The sequence below is a fragment of the Struthio camelus genome, chromosome 9 (assembly GCF_040807025.1).
Source record: "Struthio camelus isolate bStrCam1 chromosome 9, bStrCam1.hap1, whole genome shotgun sequence".
NCBI lineage: Eukaryota > Metazoa > Chordata > Aves > Struthioniformes > Struthionidae > Struthio > Struthio camelus.
Genome location: NC_090950.1, coordinates 5,431,005 through 5,450,393, shown reverse-complemented (window position 1 = coordinate 5,450,393; position 19,389 = coordinate 5,431,005). Strand labels below are relative to the sequence as shown.

Genomic DNA, 19,389 nt, shown 5'->3' with positions numbered 1-19,389 from the left:
TCTTGGACACCCTTACAAGGGCAAGGTACTGTTGTTTCCAGATTCCTCGTTCTGTTCTTGGTTGTGTGTAGTGTTGCAGTTTTGTGTGTTATGTACTCCACATAAAGGACTCGAGGTGGGGATCTGTGCCCAGTCCTAGTGACCTGTGCACCTGGGTGAAGGAGCTTTGGCTACGATGCTGCTCAGGGTGGTGAAAGAGGTGGAGAGTAGAGGCCTTAATAGGGTTCCTCTTGACGTCCTTGCTTTTTTCTTCCAAGCAATTCAGGAATCGGAGCCTATCTACGTAATTATACTTCTCTCTGTGAAACACCATGAGGATTATGTGTTACTGGAGCTAGGTATTTTGCTAAACCTGCTTGGATGCGCGCATGAATCAAGGCAAATATTCATAGTCAGCAAAACTGCGTTAAAGCAACTTTTGTTTAAAAGCTGTACAGCCTCCTATCACTGAAGCGCAATTTGCGTTAACAAAAAGGAAGTAGTAAATGTGAGTTGTACCTCTCATGCCACCCTTTAAGTTGTGCTTTTCAGTTAACATTTTAAGTTCCAATTTAAAAAAAGTCATGCGGAAGATAACTTTATGTTATTTCGAAGTTAAGGAGCTGTAAGAGTCAAAAGCTGCAAAAAGTATTCAAAAATGTTTTCTTGACAGTGTCTTTCACATGGATGATATGCAGATACTAAACGATGGGTGGTGATATGGGAATGTAATTCAACCATGATAATGGGCACTTTGTGTCCTCAGACAAAAACCTTTTAAATTTGGTTGATCTGAGCAAAGTAACTACTAGTTTTTCAGATGCTCATAAAACTGTCTGAATCACTGATATTTTAACACTGAAAAATGTTTCTACACAGGAATCTCTAGAAGATTTGGAATAAAGTTTGCACGCTGATTTTTTAAAAAAAAGTAGGTGGAATGAGCATGGCAACAATAGGCTTGTTCACAAGACGTCAGTCTTGGGCAAAGCAGTAAAATGGTTGAAGCAAGCCTGGATGAAGACGCTCCCTTATCTAGTGCCGATTAACATAATTTTTATAAATCGAAAAGCTTGTTTCACCTCACAAACGTTGTGTTACTTTGATTAAAGTAACTGGCTTAGTCCTGTAAAATATTTGAGCCTGTGTCATACATTGAAAATAATACTAGATGGAATCAATATAATTTGCTCTGTAAGTTTAAAAAGCTCTGCGTTCCCTTACCATAAATTTATCTGTATGGGGCTTCAAGGGTTGTACATTGATCCCATGTTTTCTACCATTAAAATGGCTGTAGAGAAAGGATGTAGTTAGTCTTTTGATCAATGGCTTGCAGAGTGGTCTAGGAGAGGAAAAAAAAGAAAAGAAAGGGAGCCACAGAGCAAATTTGGCTCATACAGATTGCAGATTTGAAGTGTTAAAGCCCTTGAGCATAAGCTTTTTAACTTGCAAAGAGGAGGAGAGCTCATGTTATAGTAACTTGAAATCCCAAGTTACTCTTTTGAGGGAAAAAAAAAAAATCATTGTACCTAAACAACAGTAGAGAACTGGTAGCATCTTGGGATAAGAACTGGGAAGAGATTTAGCAGAGATACATATGCTCAGTAAAAGTATTGCGTGTTATAAAAAGGTGAATTAGAACTGCACTGGCTCAGCATAGAGGAGCAAGAATCACTTTTGAAATGAAAGTCATCATTAAAGAGAAGAGTGAGAATAACTTGATCCTGGTCCTGATTTACACTTGCATGAGTACTTTTTGCTTTGTATGATGTTTTCAGAAGCTGCATCTTTTCTTCATAGTTTTTCAGCTTGGCAGTAGTCTTAGCCCAGGCTACCAGTGTTAGAATTTCTGAATTAACCTCTCGCTTCCAGGAGGGAGATAGTGACATCTCCGTTTAGGATTCATGTGCGTTTTAAGTGTTTAATAACTTGAAGCCTGAGAAAAACATTTACAATTTTACATTGATTATTGGTCACGATTTTTAAAGCTGCAATTTAAATTTGGCTAATATGCTAGATAAGAGGAGGATCCTTGAAATCTGTACTTTATTTCATAACACCTAAAGCTTATGTATTGTTTTAAAGGTAAGAATAAGAAAACTGGAGTAACATTTCTGAACTTGAGTTTTTTTTCAGAAGTAAGATCGAGACATCAGAATATCAGACAACAGAATAATTGATGAAGGAGGCTAAGAGTTTGTTTTAGTCTGGAAAAGAAAACTAAGAGGGCATCTAATTGCAGTCTCCTGCTACTGAAAGGACAAGGTGGGGGTCACAGGGAAGATGGAAGCAGGCTCTTCACGGAGGTGTGCAGTGAGCGGACAACAGGTCACAGGCAACAGGAAAATTTCCGGTTGAACATGAGGAAAAAATTCTTGCCTATGCAAGTGGTGTAGTCCTGGGACAGGTACCCAGAAGGGCTGTGCAGTCTCAATTCTTGGAGACGTTCAAAGTTCAGCTGGACTAGGCCCTGAGCGACTTGCCCTAACTTAGAATGTAGCTGAGCTGGCAATCTCTTTATTGGTTGAGGATTTTTAGAGGTTGTTTTCACTATTTAATTTCTTTGACTAAAGTCAAAAAGATTGCTCGTGCTTTTGAGTCATTATGTGCAAGAATCTAAAAATATTTAATTGCATTTGTCACTTCAGACACTTTACTGAAATTATTTCATGTACTTTTACAGTTGATACTTAGCTCTCTGCTTGGAACAATCTGTGGTCAGTGATTGCTTCCTATTACGCTGTTTGAAAAGTGTTGCTGGTTAGCGATTGCAGGATTAATATACAGTTCTTATAGGCCTGTAATAGTGTTTCAGAAGGTACCAGAGAACTCACATTTCAGCATAATATTCAGACTTGTCAGTCTGACTTTGCATGCAAATGTAGTAGATTTGGCTGCTGTCTAGGCAATAAAGAGGACATGTTATAGCCATGAAAGTGTAGTGGCTTTCATTTTTTGTCTGCTGAAGATAAGTCATGGGACTTGGTGTTGGCTTCAGGATGTGCTGTGGCAACAGCTACCAGTTTCTGACCTCTTGGAGGAAAGAGAAGCACCTGGATGTTGGTTTCTGCCAGTGCTCCATGTACTTTTTCACTTGGAAAGCTGTGCTTGTGGTGGTGGCGGTGTTGGTGTAGTTTTTGGTTTTATTATATTGTATGTTGTTCTACCCTTGTTTCATTTATTCTTATGATTTAATTCAATTCAGAATTTGGGGCTGATTCTCGCTGGGACTTTCCACATGTTCAGAGGTCAATGTCTACAAATGCATTAATTATTCAATATTGTGCAAGCAAACAGTAAATATTACGCCTTAGTAGTACCTTCCTCTGTATATTCATTGCATATGATTCCATGGCATTGTTATCAAGCCTTCTTGCAGTGGACTGGAAGACAGGTGTCTTCCAAAGTAGAATAAGGAGTCATGGTCATCCCAGCAAGCAATGCATCCATCTGTTTATTGGAGGTTAATAATAAATTTCCAGCTAATCTTAATTCAGTTAAAGTGCTTATCTATTTATATACCTTGGTATATATCAGTGTTGAACCTTTGAACAGGTTGCAACCAATTGCTCAGTTTTTAAGCTTTCCTTTTCTTGCTCGTTGCAGTAGCTTTACAGGGCTGGCTGACTTGCAGATGGGAACAAAAGCTGATCTTTAGCATTTTTAGCTTATGGGGTGTTTTGTGAAGGAGGTCCAAGCAATCTATAATTGAGATGGAGCAATGATAGATCATCAGGTGGGACAAGACAACTGTTTAGTTTCTGGATGAAGACAAAGTAATCACGACCGTTTGCAGAAGCCAAACATCTGCAAAGGATGATGTTAAGAAGCTACCAAAGTGGCACTTCACCAGAAATAGTCTAGCAGTGGTAAACAGTTACTTGAAACAGAAGACCTCAGAGTACAAGGTACTATAATTTGAACAGTTACCCTGAGGTGTTTTTCCCCATGCCTGATTATGGAGCTTGATGAAGTCCTGAAAATGTGCTCTCCGTTATTCATTATTAACAGCTGAGTTTCACCATCTCTCTCCCTAGGTAGGTTAAGAACTTCAGAGATTTTTGTGACAACTTTCAAGTGGGAAGGAATGCCGAAAAAAAGAGTGAAGTTCCGTTGTTTTTCTATGTGATGCCTAAGTTCAGACCAGATTGATGAGATCTAAATCACAAGTCTCTCTGACAGTGCACAACTCTGATGCAACACACCCACCTCAACAATATTCAAAAGAAAGGAAAATCTAAACTACTTATCTTCCTTGCTAAGCTGCTCTGGTTAGTATTTGTTCAGCAGCTACTTGCCTTGAATTTTGCTCTTCAGTGCGCATTACAGGATTTTCCTTGTTGAAGCCCTGTCAGTTGTTCACCTGTCAGTTGTTCAAAATACATAATGTCTCCTGCTGACCTTATTTGTGGTTTTTAGGCATAGTTGTTTGTAAAGAAACCTTCCAAAAGCTTGAAAGAGCCCAAATATTGCATTTCTAGACTACCTACACTTGGATTAGTGTTCACGGAGATGTTGCAAGATCTTGCTGTTAGGCTTTATTTCATTTTCTGTCCCATTGTGACAAGCTTTACTGGAGGATTGCTGGTTGAAGAGTGAGCGAACAAGAACATTGGCACTTTTTTGCTGTTGTAGACTCTCTGTTCTATGCTTTTGATGTTTTTCTGAAGCTACCAGGCTCTGCAAAGGTGAGCTCTGGTGGTTCTAGCAAAGCCTCGTTCCGGTGATGGTAGAAGCGGAACGGCCAGCTACTTCAACAGCTGTTCGGAACAGGCTTTCTACCAACACCTGGAGCCGGAGATAAGGGAGCCAGGTTAATCAGGAGCATCTTGTTCTTAAATGCAGGCTCTGAACAAGGATCTTAGTATTTTTCCAATTTTTTCCCCTTTTTTTCTACATTTCCAAATTCCAAATGATAACCTTTTTCTTTCTCCCCTGCATGTACATGGCATTCTTCTATCTTTTACCCTTTTAATACATGGAAGGAGTGTATCACACAGATCTCTGCTGAATTTGCCTATGCCGATTCTGGAAACATTAAACCAGTAGATATGGTAGTGTGTGATCCCTGCGTTTCTTGTGGCAATAAAAGCACGTGGTCTTTGTTCTTAGTGTTTAACAATAGTTATGCACAGTGTAATGTTTGTCAAAATTATATGGATTCTCCTCACTTCTAACTTTTCATATAGTTTGTCATTTAACTTACAGAGTGAAGGACATCAAATGACATTGAAAATTAAAGTAAAACTGTTACAATGCAGTTGTCTGGTTTTGTGGAAAAGCTAGGTTGATGCACAAGCGTATTTTAAAGATGTAGAAAAGGATATTATGAATATTTCAGAAACTTATTGTCTGTAAAACTGAACTTGAAGAGTTTTCATCTTTGCTAATTATAAAGCTTAGTTGAGTACTTCTATTTTAAACGTATAGAAAGATTGTAGATTATAGTGTGTTTCATTTTCACTCTTCTGCATTAACATAGCAGTAACATCTTGTTCCAAGTGTTGCATGTTAAAGGGAAAGAAAACAGCAATTATTTTCTTTGGAAGAGAATAACCTTTAAAATTTAGGATGCTTTTAGAATTTTATGAAAGCTTCCTTTTTTTTTAAAAAAAAAAAAAAAAAAAGTACATTTTTCAGGACCTGACTTAACATTTCTGGATACAAGGAACAGGTTATTTATCGAAGCCCTGAATAATTCAAAAATGTTATTGGTGTGATATGTTCAGGGAGAATGCATCTCAGAGCAGATTTTCAGGACGTTACACTGAAAAAAAAAATAAATAAATAAAATCCAGAACCCAACTTTAAACATGCTGTGAAAACTTTTGTTTTGAAGTATGGTTGTGGATTTAAGGAGAATGGAGCTTTTATTCCCATTTTTGAAGAAGTTTTATGTTGCTTGATGGCATGGTTGAATTTGGCATCTACTGAACAGACAAACAGGAGAGTCAATTGTGTGTTTCAAGCATTATAAATATATATGCCTACCTCAGTGCAGGCTAAATGAGCTTGGGTATGTCCAAAGAAATTCAGTGACTGGTTCTACCCAATGCACTTGAAGGAGAAGATTGAGAAGGCCCGGTGAAAAGAGCAGGAATTAAGTGTTTTACTTCTACTACAATTATTATCTCATATATTGAATCATTTAAAATAAGTGTTAAAAGTAATACTTTATAAAATTGTGATACCTGAAGCCGCTCTGTTTTCAGTTAACAGACTTTTTTCTTGTTATTCTTTACCCCTTTTGCAGAGATCAAACATTGTGTGTATGCTGTTACTGGTTTCTGTCGTTGGCTGGGCTGGGTTGTTAGCCGAATGTTTTCTGAGTTCCCAGCTGCGTGAAGTTAAATCTTTCAGTTTGCTTTCTAAATAGGATCGGCAAAAAACGTTTACATTTGCCAAATTGTGTCATAAAGCACTACACTCCACGATGCAAAAGAGGCATAACTGTTTCTAGCAGTATAGTTAGAATGGGTTGGAAGCTGCTCTGGAATGTGTTAGTTTACAGAACATAAACGGGCAACGTAAATTAGAAGGATTAAGTAAAGGCAAGTGCTTGGTGTTGAGACAAAACAGGTATACAGTATACTGCAATAAGTGAATTCTCTTCTGATATACTCATGGTAATGCTTGTTGAATTATTTTCTACAGTAAGGGGCTTTTCTTACAGACTTGCTGCGAATATCAGTCAGCGTTAGAAGAGGGGCTTGCACTTTCCATATAATAGCACAGTGTCCAAAAAAGCAAGCAGAACATCTTTTTAAGGATGGACTTCAGCCAGGATCACTTGATCCATTTGTACGTTACCGAAGAAGCTTCTGCTTTGTGTCCCTTCTTGCCTGATCTGGAAAGCAGAGAACAAAAGCAGCTCTCTGTGGATGAGTAATAGTAATGGAAGGTGGTTCTGTCCCGTTAGGATTGGAAGTGCTTTTTTTCTTTATAATAATTTTGCATAACACTGATTATATGTTTTGCTGCTCTTGTAGTCTTTCAGAAACAGCACTAATCGTTACTTTGAACATAGTGCAGCTGATACTTCAAAGAGACACTACCAGAATTTGTAGCTTTAGAAACATGTAATTTAATTGCCTTAAGTATATTTTTAGTTCTTTTTCCAGAAGCAGATCATATAGGTGCAGTTAGTTTTGATTTTGCACAAGTGATGCGCGAGGTATGCTTTTATGGAACATCTGGTAATATGAGCCTTTTTTATGCACTTTATTCCATCGACGCGAAAGGGGCCGGCAGTAAAATGAAAAGCCTGTGGCACATCAACTCCAGTGAACCACATGGACAGTCTGGACCAGAGCGTCTCAGGAGAAGTAACTGTTAGGTGGTCGCTGTAAGAAATGAGAAGGCTTATATAAATTGAAGGATAATACATGTACAAGACCAACTGATGCAAGTGAGTCAGGACTAGATTTATATTAGAAGTTAGAAGTTGCTAAACATCAGAGGATTAAATTTCTAAAATGGCCTTCCAGATAAAACAGTAGGGAGAAGAAACCTTTGTGCCCTTATGCCTGATCCGTTTGTGGAAGGAGGGATCTAAGAGAACAGAAATGATTCTGAAAAGTTGTGCCAATCAACTTGCTGAACCTCTCAATCCCAAGGAAGTTGAAAGGAGAGACGATAACTGTGCCTTGTGTGTCACTTGTCACAAGCACTAATTTCATGCCAGCGGACTGCAGCTGTTTTGTGTTCAGGAAGGAATTATTTCTTCATCTCCTGAGTATAGGTTCACCTTTTGGAGCTTTTTTCCACCGTGAAGATGGCTGCATCTGAAAAGGGATGAACTTGCACTTCAGGTGATACTAGAACGCCTCAGGGGTCTGGTTGCCATCTATCGTGCATTTAGAGCACAGCACGTTGCTTTTTTTATTGCAGGTTTGATAATTTTTCATTGAAATAAATTGATAAGGAATATTGGGGGATGATTTTGCCTTTCTCCCAGAGCTCAAGACGTTGTTATCTTTCTGGGATAGTCTGTGTATTTCAGTTAATGTCCTGCTTATAGCTATTGAGAGAAGTCTTTGATCTCACAGGTCTCTTCCTCTGGCATGCTGTAGTTATGGCTATTGGCCTTTTACTTTAGGTTTCAAGCTTATGAGATGTTGAACAATTTCTGGCTTATGTAAGCAGGAGGCATTTGGAGTGTGCTGTGTGTACTCTTCCATGTCTCTGTTGGTGGGGCTGCTCACACTTCCCCTGGTGGCCTTGTCCAGTTCCATGTTCCTAAACTGTGTTCAACTCCTATGTTTCATGTTGTTTTTTCACTTTCCTTTGATTGAAGTGAACTACTTCAGTGATCTGTTCATCTGAGTAACTTCCGCTGCTGTCTCCTGCAGGTATGGGTTAGATACTGAGTTTTGGCTCTTCTTCCCAGAAGAAGGCTGGAGTATATTGGCTGGTTTTCAGAGAGACCAATTTACACTAGTCAAAGTAATGAGTTACTAAATTGAGAATATTTCTACCTCAGCTCAATAAAATCGAGGAAAACGTATAAGTTGTGTATGTCTAAGTCATCTTACCTGTTCTGGTTTTGCTGAGACTTGTAATTAGGGAGCCCTTAGTTAGTTGGTTGTCATCTTAGGGTTATAAGCTATACGCTTACTTAAGCTATACGCTTACGAGAGATAGTGCGTGGTTCCTCTCTGGGCTCTGCATGTGACTCAAGTTTAGACTGAAAAAGTTTGGTAACATCTACTGTGATTGAGGTGCTACTGATGTAATCTGAGGTATGTTCAAAAAGGGTTCCTAGGCATCTTGATATTGTATAAAGAATCAGTTTTGAGACCTAAGACATGCATTTGGCAAGGTTTTTCCTCTTTTAGGCTTGAAATGATCCTGTTTAGTTACGATTCAGCTGCCTTCCTGCCCATAAAACTTATCTGTTTTTTTTTTTTTTTTTTTTAATGTTAGTGTATGATTGTTTCTCGGTGTTCAAAACTCGGGTCACCCTCAGCCCTATGTTTGTGCTTGATGATGGAATTATTTTGCAGCCCTGATGCAGAAGAAGTCACTCCCAAAGAGAACAGCCATCGCAGTTGTGGTAATCGTGCCCCTAGGTGTTAGGGGAGATGCATGAGGTTCCCTTTCCCTTTGACATCAGACTGCAGACTCATTTCCTTTAATTAAAATTTGGGATCTCCCAGGTACCCTGAAAGGCATCTTCCCGGATGTCAGCAATGTGATATTACATTTCTAGAAAAATCAATGTGGCGTTATCTTTTTTTTTTATCGTAATGGTAAGTCAAACCTGTGCAGTCATGTTCTTATGAAGAAAAATGTTCATCTTTCTCTTTTGTTTGGGCTCTGTCCTTCGATTAAGGACTTCATCCTCTTTACATAGCAGGATTTAAGGTTACTTTACTTGACTGACAGGTTTTCTTCCATTTGAATTTTCCTCTAAAAATAATTTTGTTTCCAGGTTGCTGTACTTACTTCAGCAAGAAACCTCCAGCACAGAACTGAGAACAGAATGTGCAGTGGTCCTCGGGAGCCTTGCGATGGGTACAGAGAACAATGTCAAATCCCTACTAGACTGTCATATTATCCCTGCCTTATTGCAAGGTACTTCTCACTTATTGCAATCTATTTTAGTAAATGTTTCTAAAATACGCAAACAAGCAAAGATAACAAAACTGAATAGTATTTTTGGTATATATTCATAGGATTGCTGTCGCCGGATTTGAAGTTTATTGAAGCTTGCCTCCGATGTCTCCGTACCATTTTCATCAGTCCTGTAACTCCAGAGGATCTACTATACGCAGTAAGTTGTAAGCAGATCATTCTGGCCTTTTATTTGTACTGCTGTTTATGCAGTAAAGCCTATAGAGTGGGTGGGAGTGAAAGGTCTTGCTGTCAGTTTGTAGTAGTAATGAGAGCTTGTTTGACCAACAATGTGAGCGTTTCTCGCCTAGATTTAAGGCATCTGCATCGCATAATGTTTATAGTATTTTTTGATATGAAGTCATCCTAGCTACAAGGTAGCACATCAAAAGTGCACAGGCTTATATATGTAAGCTTAAGGAATAAATAATAGTCTCTAAATTATATTTATAGATCTTATTTACTGTTATCACGGTTATACTAACAGAAGTTACTGAAATGTAAAATTTTATCCAACACTGTCTTCCCACTCGAACTGTGAGAATGCTTTTTCTACTTCCTGTAGAAGAGTTTCACCTCCAAGATTTCTCTGCTTTTTGTTATATACCTGTAGTTTACGGTTAACTGACTGGAGGGTAGAAATTGTCCTCCACCATTACCATAGTCTCTAGTTCAGCTTGCAGCATGCAAGCTTGGATGAGAATTGAAGTTGTTAGTTAGAGAGCTGATATTCTTATATCCGTTCCAACTTGGGAAAATGAATATAGTCCCCTGTTACAAAGAAATATCTTAAAAATAGATCTTGCAGATATCATTTGAAAGTTAAAAAGGAATATGAGGAAAATAGATAAGCACTGGGATCCAAGTGCATTCTTAATTTAACAGCTCTCATTTCCTTGGAAAGTAACTGTCACTTTGAGAGTAGTGCTGCAAACAGTTGCTGTTAGAAACAGGCAGTTTACAAAGTGGTAACGTAGATGAAGGCAGCTCCATTTGTTAATTCTTTCCTTCTGAATTCTGTTTGGATGAGCAGCAACTTTGTAATAGTACGTGTAATGTGGTGTAAATATTTGTCAGAAATTTGTCTTGAATATGTCTCACTAAATAGACAACGCTGTAATGGATTGGTGGATCTTTAATTGTTTTAACTGCAAATTATGAGTTTAAACTTGATAACATGGCTTATTACGGTTGCTAGAAAGATCATCTAAGTTATTTATATATATCTGTGTATATATGTACACTTAAAAATATATAAAAATATATGTATATAAAATATGACATTATGTAGACTTATACTGACACATATAGTTGTTATTAGCATTTAATTCGGGGTCCATAATGTCCACAGATAATTATATGCTTCCTAGATTCTGATAAGCATGCCAAAATTACTATAAAAATCACAGACATATTTTGGCAGAGTCGAGGGTCACAGCGATTCTACAAGTGCCTTATCAGGGTGTTTCGAATCAGAACAGCACACTCTCGTAAATGCTGAATTAAAATGTTTCTCATCATCCGCTATGAGCGCGTTCTTATCCAAGAACTTGCCTCTGGGCCGTGGTGCCGTGTGGGTCAGTATCGCTATGTGTATCATACTACAGCCATCTCTTTTATATGGTAGAGCTTCCAGTTAGGGGCTCAATTTCTGTCTACTTGCATCTTTGCCAAAACTTTCCAGTCTACCAAACTATGGTGAAGAATGCTCATGTGCGTGGTCTGTGTTGCTGAAGTTCAGATAAAGCTGAACTACTGAATTGCTAGGTCGCTGCCTAGGATATGAAATGAAAGTTTATGGTAATTCCTTTGCTTGTGTTAGATGCAAGTAGAGAGATACTGCAGAACCTTTCACCTAGATTGAGGGAAGCAGGGAAAGTCATGTAGCCTTTTATGGGACCACTTCAGACTTCCCAGCGTTATTCTGTATCCAGATGTGCATCAGTCACACAATAGGGGTGGTGGATCATGCGAGTGAGTTGTAGTCATTGCTTGACAAAAATGCAGATCTGTTCCTGCAAATATCTGATTGAAGAAAAGAGAATTGCACAAAGCAGACCATAAGATTGCCCAAGGGTTAGGTATGGTTGTAAGCTGGTCATCCAGCATCCATCAACTGGCAAATAAATTAGTTGTTACTCTTCTGGCTTTCTTTTTTGCCCTTAAGAACCTGAATGGATACTCACATCTATAAATTCTTACATAGAGTTTCCTGGTTAGCAGAAAGGAAACCAAATTTGAGGTAAGGGCAAAATATGGTTATAAAGCAATATATAACAGTGGATGCTTGTAAGTTAAAATCCCACCTCTTTGGAGAAGGGAACATAACAGGACAAATGAAAACCCAGAAAAAACAGTTAAATCTGGGTTTTCTGCTTGCAGGCTTGTAGTCCCAAAACCTTTGTGGTGTTCGGTGGTTTTCTAGAGCAACGGTGGTTCGCGTTAGTAACATTAAGGAACATAGTGTCTATACTTTATTAACTGTGGCAGTTATAATATTTTTGGCTCATGGGATTCCCCCCGTCTAAGGATTAGAGTACAGGTGCAATATCCTTCCTATTTCAGTTTTTACTTCCTCCTCTGATGTGTTGGGGTGCCGGGCTTGATACTGGCCTCTGCCTCATATGTGCTTATTGCAGCAGGGAAATAAAACTCAGAATATAGAGGGGGTTTATGAGTTCTGAATGGGGATGGAGCCAGCTTATCTGCAGGGTCAGCGTTGTCTCTGATTTATGTAATATACCCCAAAATTAAAGAAATGTAAACTAATTGTGCAACTTGTGGAATGTCGTCCCAAATAGAATTGCAAAACGGGTAACGTTATGGGAGGTGGATATTTATATTTGATTTAATAATTGTGTAAGTTGTTTTGAGAATAGTTAGCACTTATTTGGAATGGTGATATTTATGTTTCTCTTTGACAATTTTACAAAAACAGAGTCCTGTCCCGGCCCCTGTTAAGATGACAGATGCAGATATTTTCCTCTCAGCTTCATTCCCCCACTTCAGCTGTGGATTTACCTCCAGTCTCTGGCAAGAGCAGTGTCTCTATGGATGTAATTAGCCTTTTTAACGTTTAGACTAACGTTTGCATCCTTTTAGTTGCAATTTTAAAAATGAGCCACATTACCTGGTCAGTGATCTCCCTGCAGGAGGCTTCAGGTCTTGCATCTTTTGTTTTGAAGCTTTGTTTGTTTTAAGCGGTACTGCCTCCTCCTGAGGTGCCCTCATCATCATCCTCCCCGGCCCTCCAAGGCTTCTTGGCTGTTTTCTGCAAGGTATCCTTTATCACTGAAAAGCCCCTTAGCATGCAGTGTATGTATGTTGTGTTGAGCGCCAACCTGGTTTGGTATCTTCAGCTGTCCAAGACTAATGGAAAATGACAAGATACTTATAACTGGTCAAATATGTTAAGCCACTGAGGAATCCTGGGCGTTACCTCACCTTGTTTTGCCTTTGACTTGAGGAAGGAGACTCTCAGAAGTTTTGACAATCAGAGTTTTTTTTTAGGATCGTGACATATATTTCTCTTGAGAGCAAGGTTGGACTATCTGCTGCTTCTGTTTGGTTTCTCATGGAAATTTAATACATGCCGCAAGTTTTACCTGAGTTGTGGAGAATCAGGTGACCCTTCCTTATGATTACGACCATGAGCATTATCGCAATGTACTTGAGGATTTAATATCTAATATTGCCCTACAACCAAACCGATTCCTTGTAGACCATTGGGTTTCTGGAGTTGAGAAGAAATCTCAACTTGCATATATGCTACGTGTAAAGGCACGAGATCAGATGGAGCTCCTGCAGACCAGATGCTAAGAAAACTGCTTAAAATGCAGTCTCTGAGCCTTACTTTTCCTATGCACATAGGCATGCAACGAGCATGTACATATGGCCGATGTATCTGGAAAAACTCCAGTTTCTAATAAGTAACTTTCTATAAGATTGTGAAATGGCAAATGAGTCTGTTCCATGTTGATCCTTTCCAGCGACTGAAAAATGAGCAGTAGAAACAGAAGTTGCTTTTAATTCTCAGTGTGATTCTTGGCTCTGTGGCCCTTTTGTTTTCTGTTGAGAAGGACAAGCCTGGATTGTTGGCACCAAAATCTTATAAAATAAGTCCGCTATAGTCCAAACATAGCTATTTATAAATATTAACTAGCTTTGCTTAATCTCAAATGTTATATGTAATGATACAGATAGACTAGGAGAGGCTTAGGCATATGTTTATTTTTTTTTTATATATGAAGCGTGATGTTTTAATTGGAGAAATAAAATTTTTCATTAAAAGCTGCGTACCACTGAAGCTGTAGTCATTAGGTCCATCTCTCTGGCTGCTGTTGCTTTCACTACCATAAAAGTAGCCACCTCTCTGTAGAAGAGGATTGCAATTCATCCGTCCGTTCTCCTGCAGGTTAAACAACCTGGTTTACGTTTGTCAATATAGCATAAGTCCTTTGGAAAGGAAGATTCATTTAGTTTTTGATCTCCTCTGTTCAGCTCCCTTTGCCTCATGTAAATAATTTAGTTGTCTGCCTTTCCAGACTCGATAAAGTTGCAAGTGTTCCTTCCCTGCACTGCTGTTGCTCCCACTAAAGTGTACTGTTAAAAGTAACTGAAAGCTTTAAAATGTTGTCTTTTTCTAACTTATCATGGAGCTTAAGTAGTAACTGGAAATGCTGTAATGAGGAAACTATGGTGTAATGAGTTTCTCCTGCTGTTCTCTATTTTGCATTCTCTGTGGTTAGCGTCACACACTGTAACAGTGTGGATTTGACTTAAAAACAAGGGAAACTCTTGTCCTACTCAGCTAGAAAGTTGTGCCACCCGATTCAAGGCAGACTGTGCATTGTGCCATCTGGCATCTTGCTCCCCTCCCTCATCCCTTCTGCTCTGAGATGAATGAGCAGGTAAGTAAAGCCCAATTCTAGTAAGAAAATATTAAGGAAATTCCTTGAGTCGTTGCTTTCCGTGACCACATTTGCATTTAGTATAGGTTTTTCTTCATGTTTTTGTTTTCTAACGAAGTAAGCCTTTCAGAGGCAAAAACTTGAAGTTCTGTACCTAACTCGCATTGATTTTTTTTCCATGAGAGTTGGTCTCAGAACTGTCACTTTCTTCTTTTAGTCCCTCCTGCACTACTTTCATGGTCTTGTCCTGTGTCCATGCAAGTCTCGGTAGAAGGGAGAACTCTATTTCATTCTGAAACACATTTTCTGCTAAGAATATGGAGCACAGAATGGGGAGTACTCTTTTAAGTAACGAACTCTTAACAAACTGCGCTGAAATACAGCGTTAATCTTGTTTTCTTTTCTGACTTGTTTCCAGGACGCTACAGTTATCTCCCACCTCATGGCACTGCTCAGTAGGTCTCGATATACACAAGAATACATATGTCAGATCTTCTCACATTGCTGCAAAGTAAGAAAGAGAATGCTTGTTCCCTATGCGTTTCCAGTGTATAAGAAACTGTGTAAGATGATGTTGCCTTTTGTGGCTGGAACATTAAGACAGTGATGATTGAATTGTTATTGTCCTGGATTTCCTGACAGCTTTATTGGGGATGGGAGAAGTTTCTCTACAGTAAAGCAAAATATGCAAATGACTGTATAGGGTGTATGTCTTTGGCTGCTAAACCGACTCAACAATCTAGGCAAAGATCAATCCTCACTATTATCAGTGTAATTTTAGGAAGACTTCATTTTTTCTTTGGAAGCCTCAGAATGGTTTGAGCATGTCTTTGCAGATATCTTGCATCTGCTTTCAAGCCAGTTATTTTAAACCCAGAGGATATTTTCTAAGAGGTATTGTAGGTTAGGAGGGAGAAAAGTGCTCTTCTCGGTCCAACTCCACAGGTTTATCCGGATACGTGTAAATCCCTGCTATATAGCACAAATCTCCTGATATGGGAAAACTTTTTCTAATTTAAAAACAGCAACCCCCTATTTTATGCAAAGTCTCATGCCAACAGCATTATCATAAAGAAGAATGCAAAGCTAATGGGATTTGAATTAAAACGTTGTCTACTTCTCTAGGACCTCTTTTTAAGTTGAAAATTAAAGCGACTAAGACATTGAAGCTGTGTTTCATTACCTGATGTAACTGAAAAAGGAAAAATTCCATTAATTTCCGTGAGTCGTCCATCCAGCATGCCCATGTCCTGGGATGAGGAGAGGTGATGTAAAGATGTGGAGCAGGCAGTGGGAAAACAGTCAAGTCAGGTGTTTGGGCTGGTTGTTCCCTAGTGTTCTCCTTCTCTGACACACGAGTGAATCCTTCCTGCCTGGTGACAACCTACAGGGATCTCACGACAGGCATAAAATAAGCATCTACAACTTGATGAGAACAATTTGTTCATGTTTGTGTGGCCTTTGATAATCTCCATATTAGGCTGGGTAGCTTGAACAGTTGAAAAATTGGGCCATATTGGTGTACAAAAAAATAACACAGGACTGAGGTCTACAAACGTTTAGAAGTCTGTTTCTACAACTAGAGGCTAGCTCAGCGGCAGTGTGGACCAGGTTGGCTGTATGGAAACTGCTGAGTTGCGTCAGGTAACTCGCCCAACCTGAAAAGGGATATTGTTATCTTTTTCCTTGTAGCTATATTAACTCCTGCTGACTTGTGTATGAAATAGATAGTTAGCAAAACAAAAGCCTGCTCGCTTAATGAGAGCAAAAAGGAAAGGTCTTACAAACTCATGATGCTATCTTAAGCGCCTGCATCATCAAAGAAAATTTACAGTGAATGTTTTGAGGAATGCAAACTTCTGGGGGGAAAAAAGCACTGCTAGTGTGAACAGACAGAAACATGAATGCACAGGAAAAGGAAACTGCATGGATCTGAATAATAGGAAATAGTTACATTTATAGACTAAGTATTAGCAGCAAAGCAAAGAAAAATATTTGAGGTTGAGTAAATATCATCAGAAATCCAAAATTGATCAAGAACTCGTTTTTGTCTTTTCCAGGCAAATGTAGCTGAGAGAAACCCTAAAATGTCCCCTCCTTTATGTTGCTTAAATTTGGGGTTTCAGATCTGGTAACCAAAACAAAAGGTCAATTGCTATATGTTCAGATATAACAAAATACATCTCAGACAAACTATATTTTTATCATACAAATACTCCTGAAAATTTCAGTATTGACAGCACGTTTAATGAAGACTCTGTCCTCAAAAGACTGAGAGAACCTTTCTGATTTTTTCCTGCAGAAATGGGTGGTTATAAGTTTTAGTTTTTAGGTAAGCCTTAGCATATAGGAGGTGTGCAAGCTTTTATTTTCTTTTCCCTCCTCTGAATAGATTTTTCGTTAAACTAATGAGCAGTATTCCTACATACTGTTCTCTGCTTAGTTCTTGTGCATATACTTTCTCTTTTCCTGGCCTGAGAGTTTCGGTTGGGTTCGGCTTCTTGGGTTCCTTTCTCTCTCTCTTTCTCTCTCTCTCTCTCTCTCTCTTTCTCTCTCTCTCTCTCTCTCTCCTGCTCGAATTTCAGTGAAAAACCTCAGCCTGTTTTCCACAGCTAGGAAATCCTTTATTCAAGTTATTAGCATCTTACTGTTGCTTTCTGTTTGTACTGCATGCTTTTACTGCTTTTCCCTGCATTTTTAGAGTTAAAGTTGACTGGTGGAAAGTGTTGACCCTGGAGAAGGGCCATGCCTAAGCAAGGAAAAGTGGTGATTTACGGGGGAAGTGGGTGCAGTTCATAATGTACCCAGCCAGGACTCTCTCTCTCCCCATAAGCAACACTGAGTAAACTGAAATCAGGTTAATGTGCAATGCATTTTAAAATGCAAGTCAAAATTTACTTTTTAAGATTCTCTCTGTCACAGTTGACTTATTTCCAGAGAAAGTGACGTGAGTAGGTAAGCTTTACTATTTTAATAGTCAAATTAAGAAGGTGAGACATGCATTTGGAAACAAACGGTAGTATGAATAATTTGCAGAGATAGTGCTGGATATTATATTTGAATATGGTGATATCTCTGCATAACTAATACTTTCACCACCAACTGAAAATTAAAAACTTCTTTCTGGGAAAGGTCCAGGATAAAGCCTGTAATCAAGGCAGTTCCTCCTAAGTCCTGTTCTGAGAAAGTTTTCGTATGTGATCCTAGGCCTGGTGCTGGATGCCTGAAGAAAGGTACATTTGTATTTAGAAATCTGTTTTGAAAATCTCGTTACTGAATGAATCGTTACATTTTTCGATCCTACTGCTTTCTTGAAAATGGGCTTCTTATGATGCAAATCATGCAAGAACTGTGATTTCTCTTCCTGAGGTATTACAGCTCTCAATCACCTTTGGAGAAAAATGTCACTATAATAGAACTGGCTCCTCGAACTCTGTCAATGTAGCGGAAGTAAAACAAAACCAAAATGCCTTGCTGTTAACCGGTGTCAGCGATATTTGGGATTGACGAGGAAGGATGCATTATATTCTCAAGTCTTTATATTTGAAGCTATCCCTATTTGTGGGTTAATTCTCAATCAGATCATATAATAAGCAAGCTGGACTTGTGTGTGCAGCCTGGATATTTGTATGTACTTCTAGTTATGCAGTATGAGTACACCCAAACGTCACCTCTGTGCTCTTTGCACATAGTATACCCTTTGCATCTCATTGAAGATTTGGCCCTGAATGTCTAGCTAAGTAATATCTGTGAATGACTAAAACAATCTAGGTCAAAATGATTTTTTTACTTTCATTTTATTCATTTTTTTCACGTATTTTAATATCTGTTCTTCAGCTCCAACACTGGCATAGCTGCGGCTTTAAATCATTGCCTCAGCCACTTCTGTGTGCCAATGTAAGTTGTTTTCCTCCTTCAACCATGCTATTTTAATTGCGTTTTTTGGTAGAAAGCTCTTGGTGGCAGTAGCAGCTGAAGCATCTCTTAAAGCACCAGATATGTTACAGCTAAAAGTAGTTTTCATGCTTTTTTTGGTCTGTAGAGGTAAAGAATGGTCAATGGATGTCCTTTTGAATTTAAAGGGAATCTGATTTCAGCTGTACCTCAGAAATGTGAAAATAAAGCAACGTAATGTATACTAGGGTGTTTAGGGTCGCCCATAGACTCAGCTGGGTTTGAGCAGAAAATTAAGGCGCAAAGATATTTTCTTTGCTTGCAGATTAGTCAAGAAAACGCATCAAGGTGCGATTAATGCTGTGGCATTCCAAAAGCTGAATTTAGAGATTGCAAGTGGCCCATGTTTTAGTGCCAGAAGGACTAGAGTCATGAATCTCTTTCTAAAGCGATGTTTGTAAGTAAGATCAGGTCAGATCTCATAAGACTATTGAGGGTTGCAGGGCCCATTGGGATTTTCTGTGTTTTTTCTGACCTCATGGAGCCTTGTCATACGATAGAAGCTCTGAGCCCTCTCTTCTGCAAAATTCAGTATTTGTGTTGATTCCAAATGCTTTTTTTGAAAAATACTGACGTATCAGACATTGTTTTATTAAATCTTAAAGTCAATAAATGGGTGATAGCTGACTAGATTTATGGTTAAATATATCTGAAACCAAAATACTCTGTAGGAGGAAAATGTGAATCTGTTCTCAAAGCACTGTCACATGCTGTCTGGAAACGATTTTAGAATTTATTGTCTCCCTTTTGGAGCTAGGGTTGTTGAAATGAAAAAGGCATTAAAATCACTGGGCATCTTTTACATGATTTGCAGAGAAAATTGGGACTTTTCCAGTAATTGCCTCCAATATGGAGAATAGAAACTTAGGCACTCTATCAGTGTTCCTTCCTTTGTGAAAACTAATTTCACTCATTCTATTGCTGATCTACC

At 38.7% G+C, this 19,389-nt stretch overlaps 1 protein-coding gene across 14 annotated transcripts in view; it reads left to right on the top strand.

The window, feature by feature from the left end:
- Positions 1 to 19,389, top strand: part of ARMC8 (armadillo repeat containing 8) — a 76,703-nt gene that overhangs the window by 25,500 nt on the left and 31,814 nt on the right. For 6 of the 14 annotated variants that reach the window (XM_068955228.1, XM_068955233.1, XM_068955231.1 and 3 more), the window contains 4 exons: positions 9,413 to 9,555; positions 9,657 to 9,754; positions 14,923 to 15,015; positions 18,342 to 18,401. In XM_068955228.1, coding sequence (XP_068811329.1) covers positions 9,413 to 9,555; positions 9,657 to 9,754; positions 14,923 to 15,015; positions 18,342 to 18,401 — 394 coding nt within the window. Of the gene's footprint in view, positions 1 to 4,016; positions 4,251 to 9,412; positions 9,556 to 9,656; positions 9,755 to 14,922; positions 15,016 to 18,341; positions 18,402 to 19,389 lie in introns of all 14 variants that reach the window. The other 8 variants (XM_068955238.1, XM_068955232.1, XM_068955230.1 and 5 more) reach the window with 4 other exon arrangements.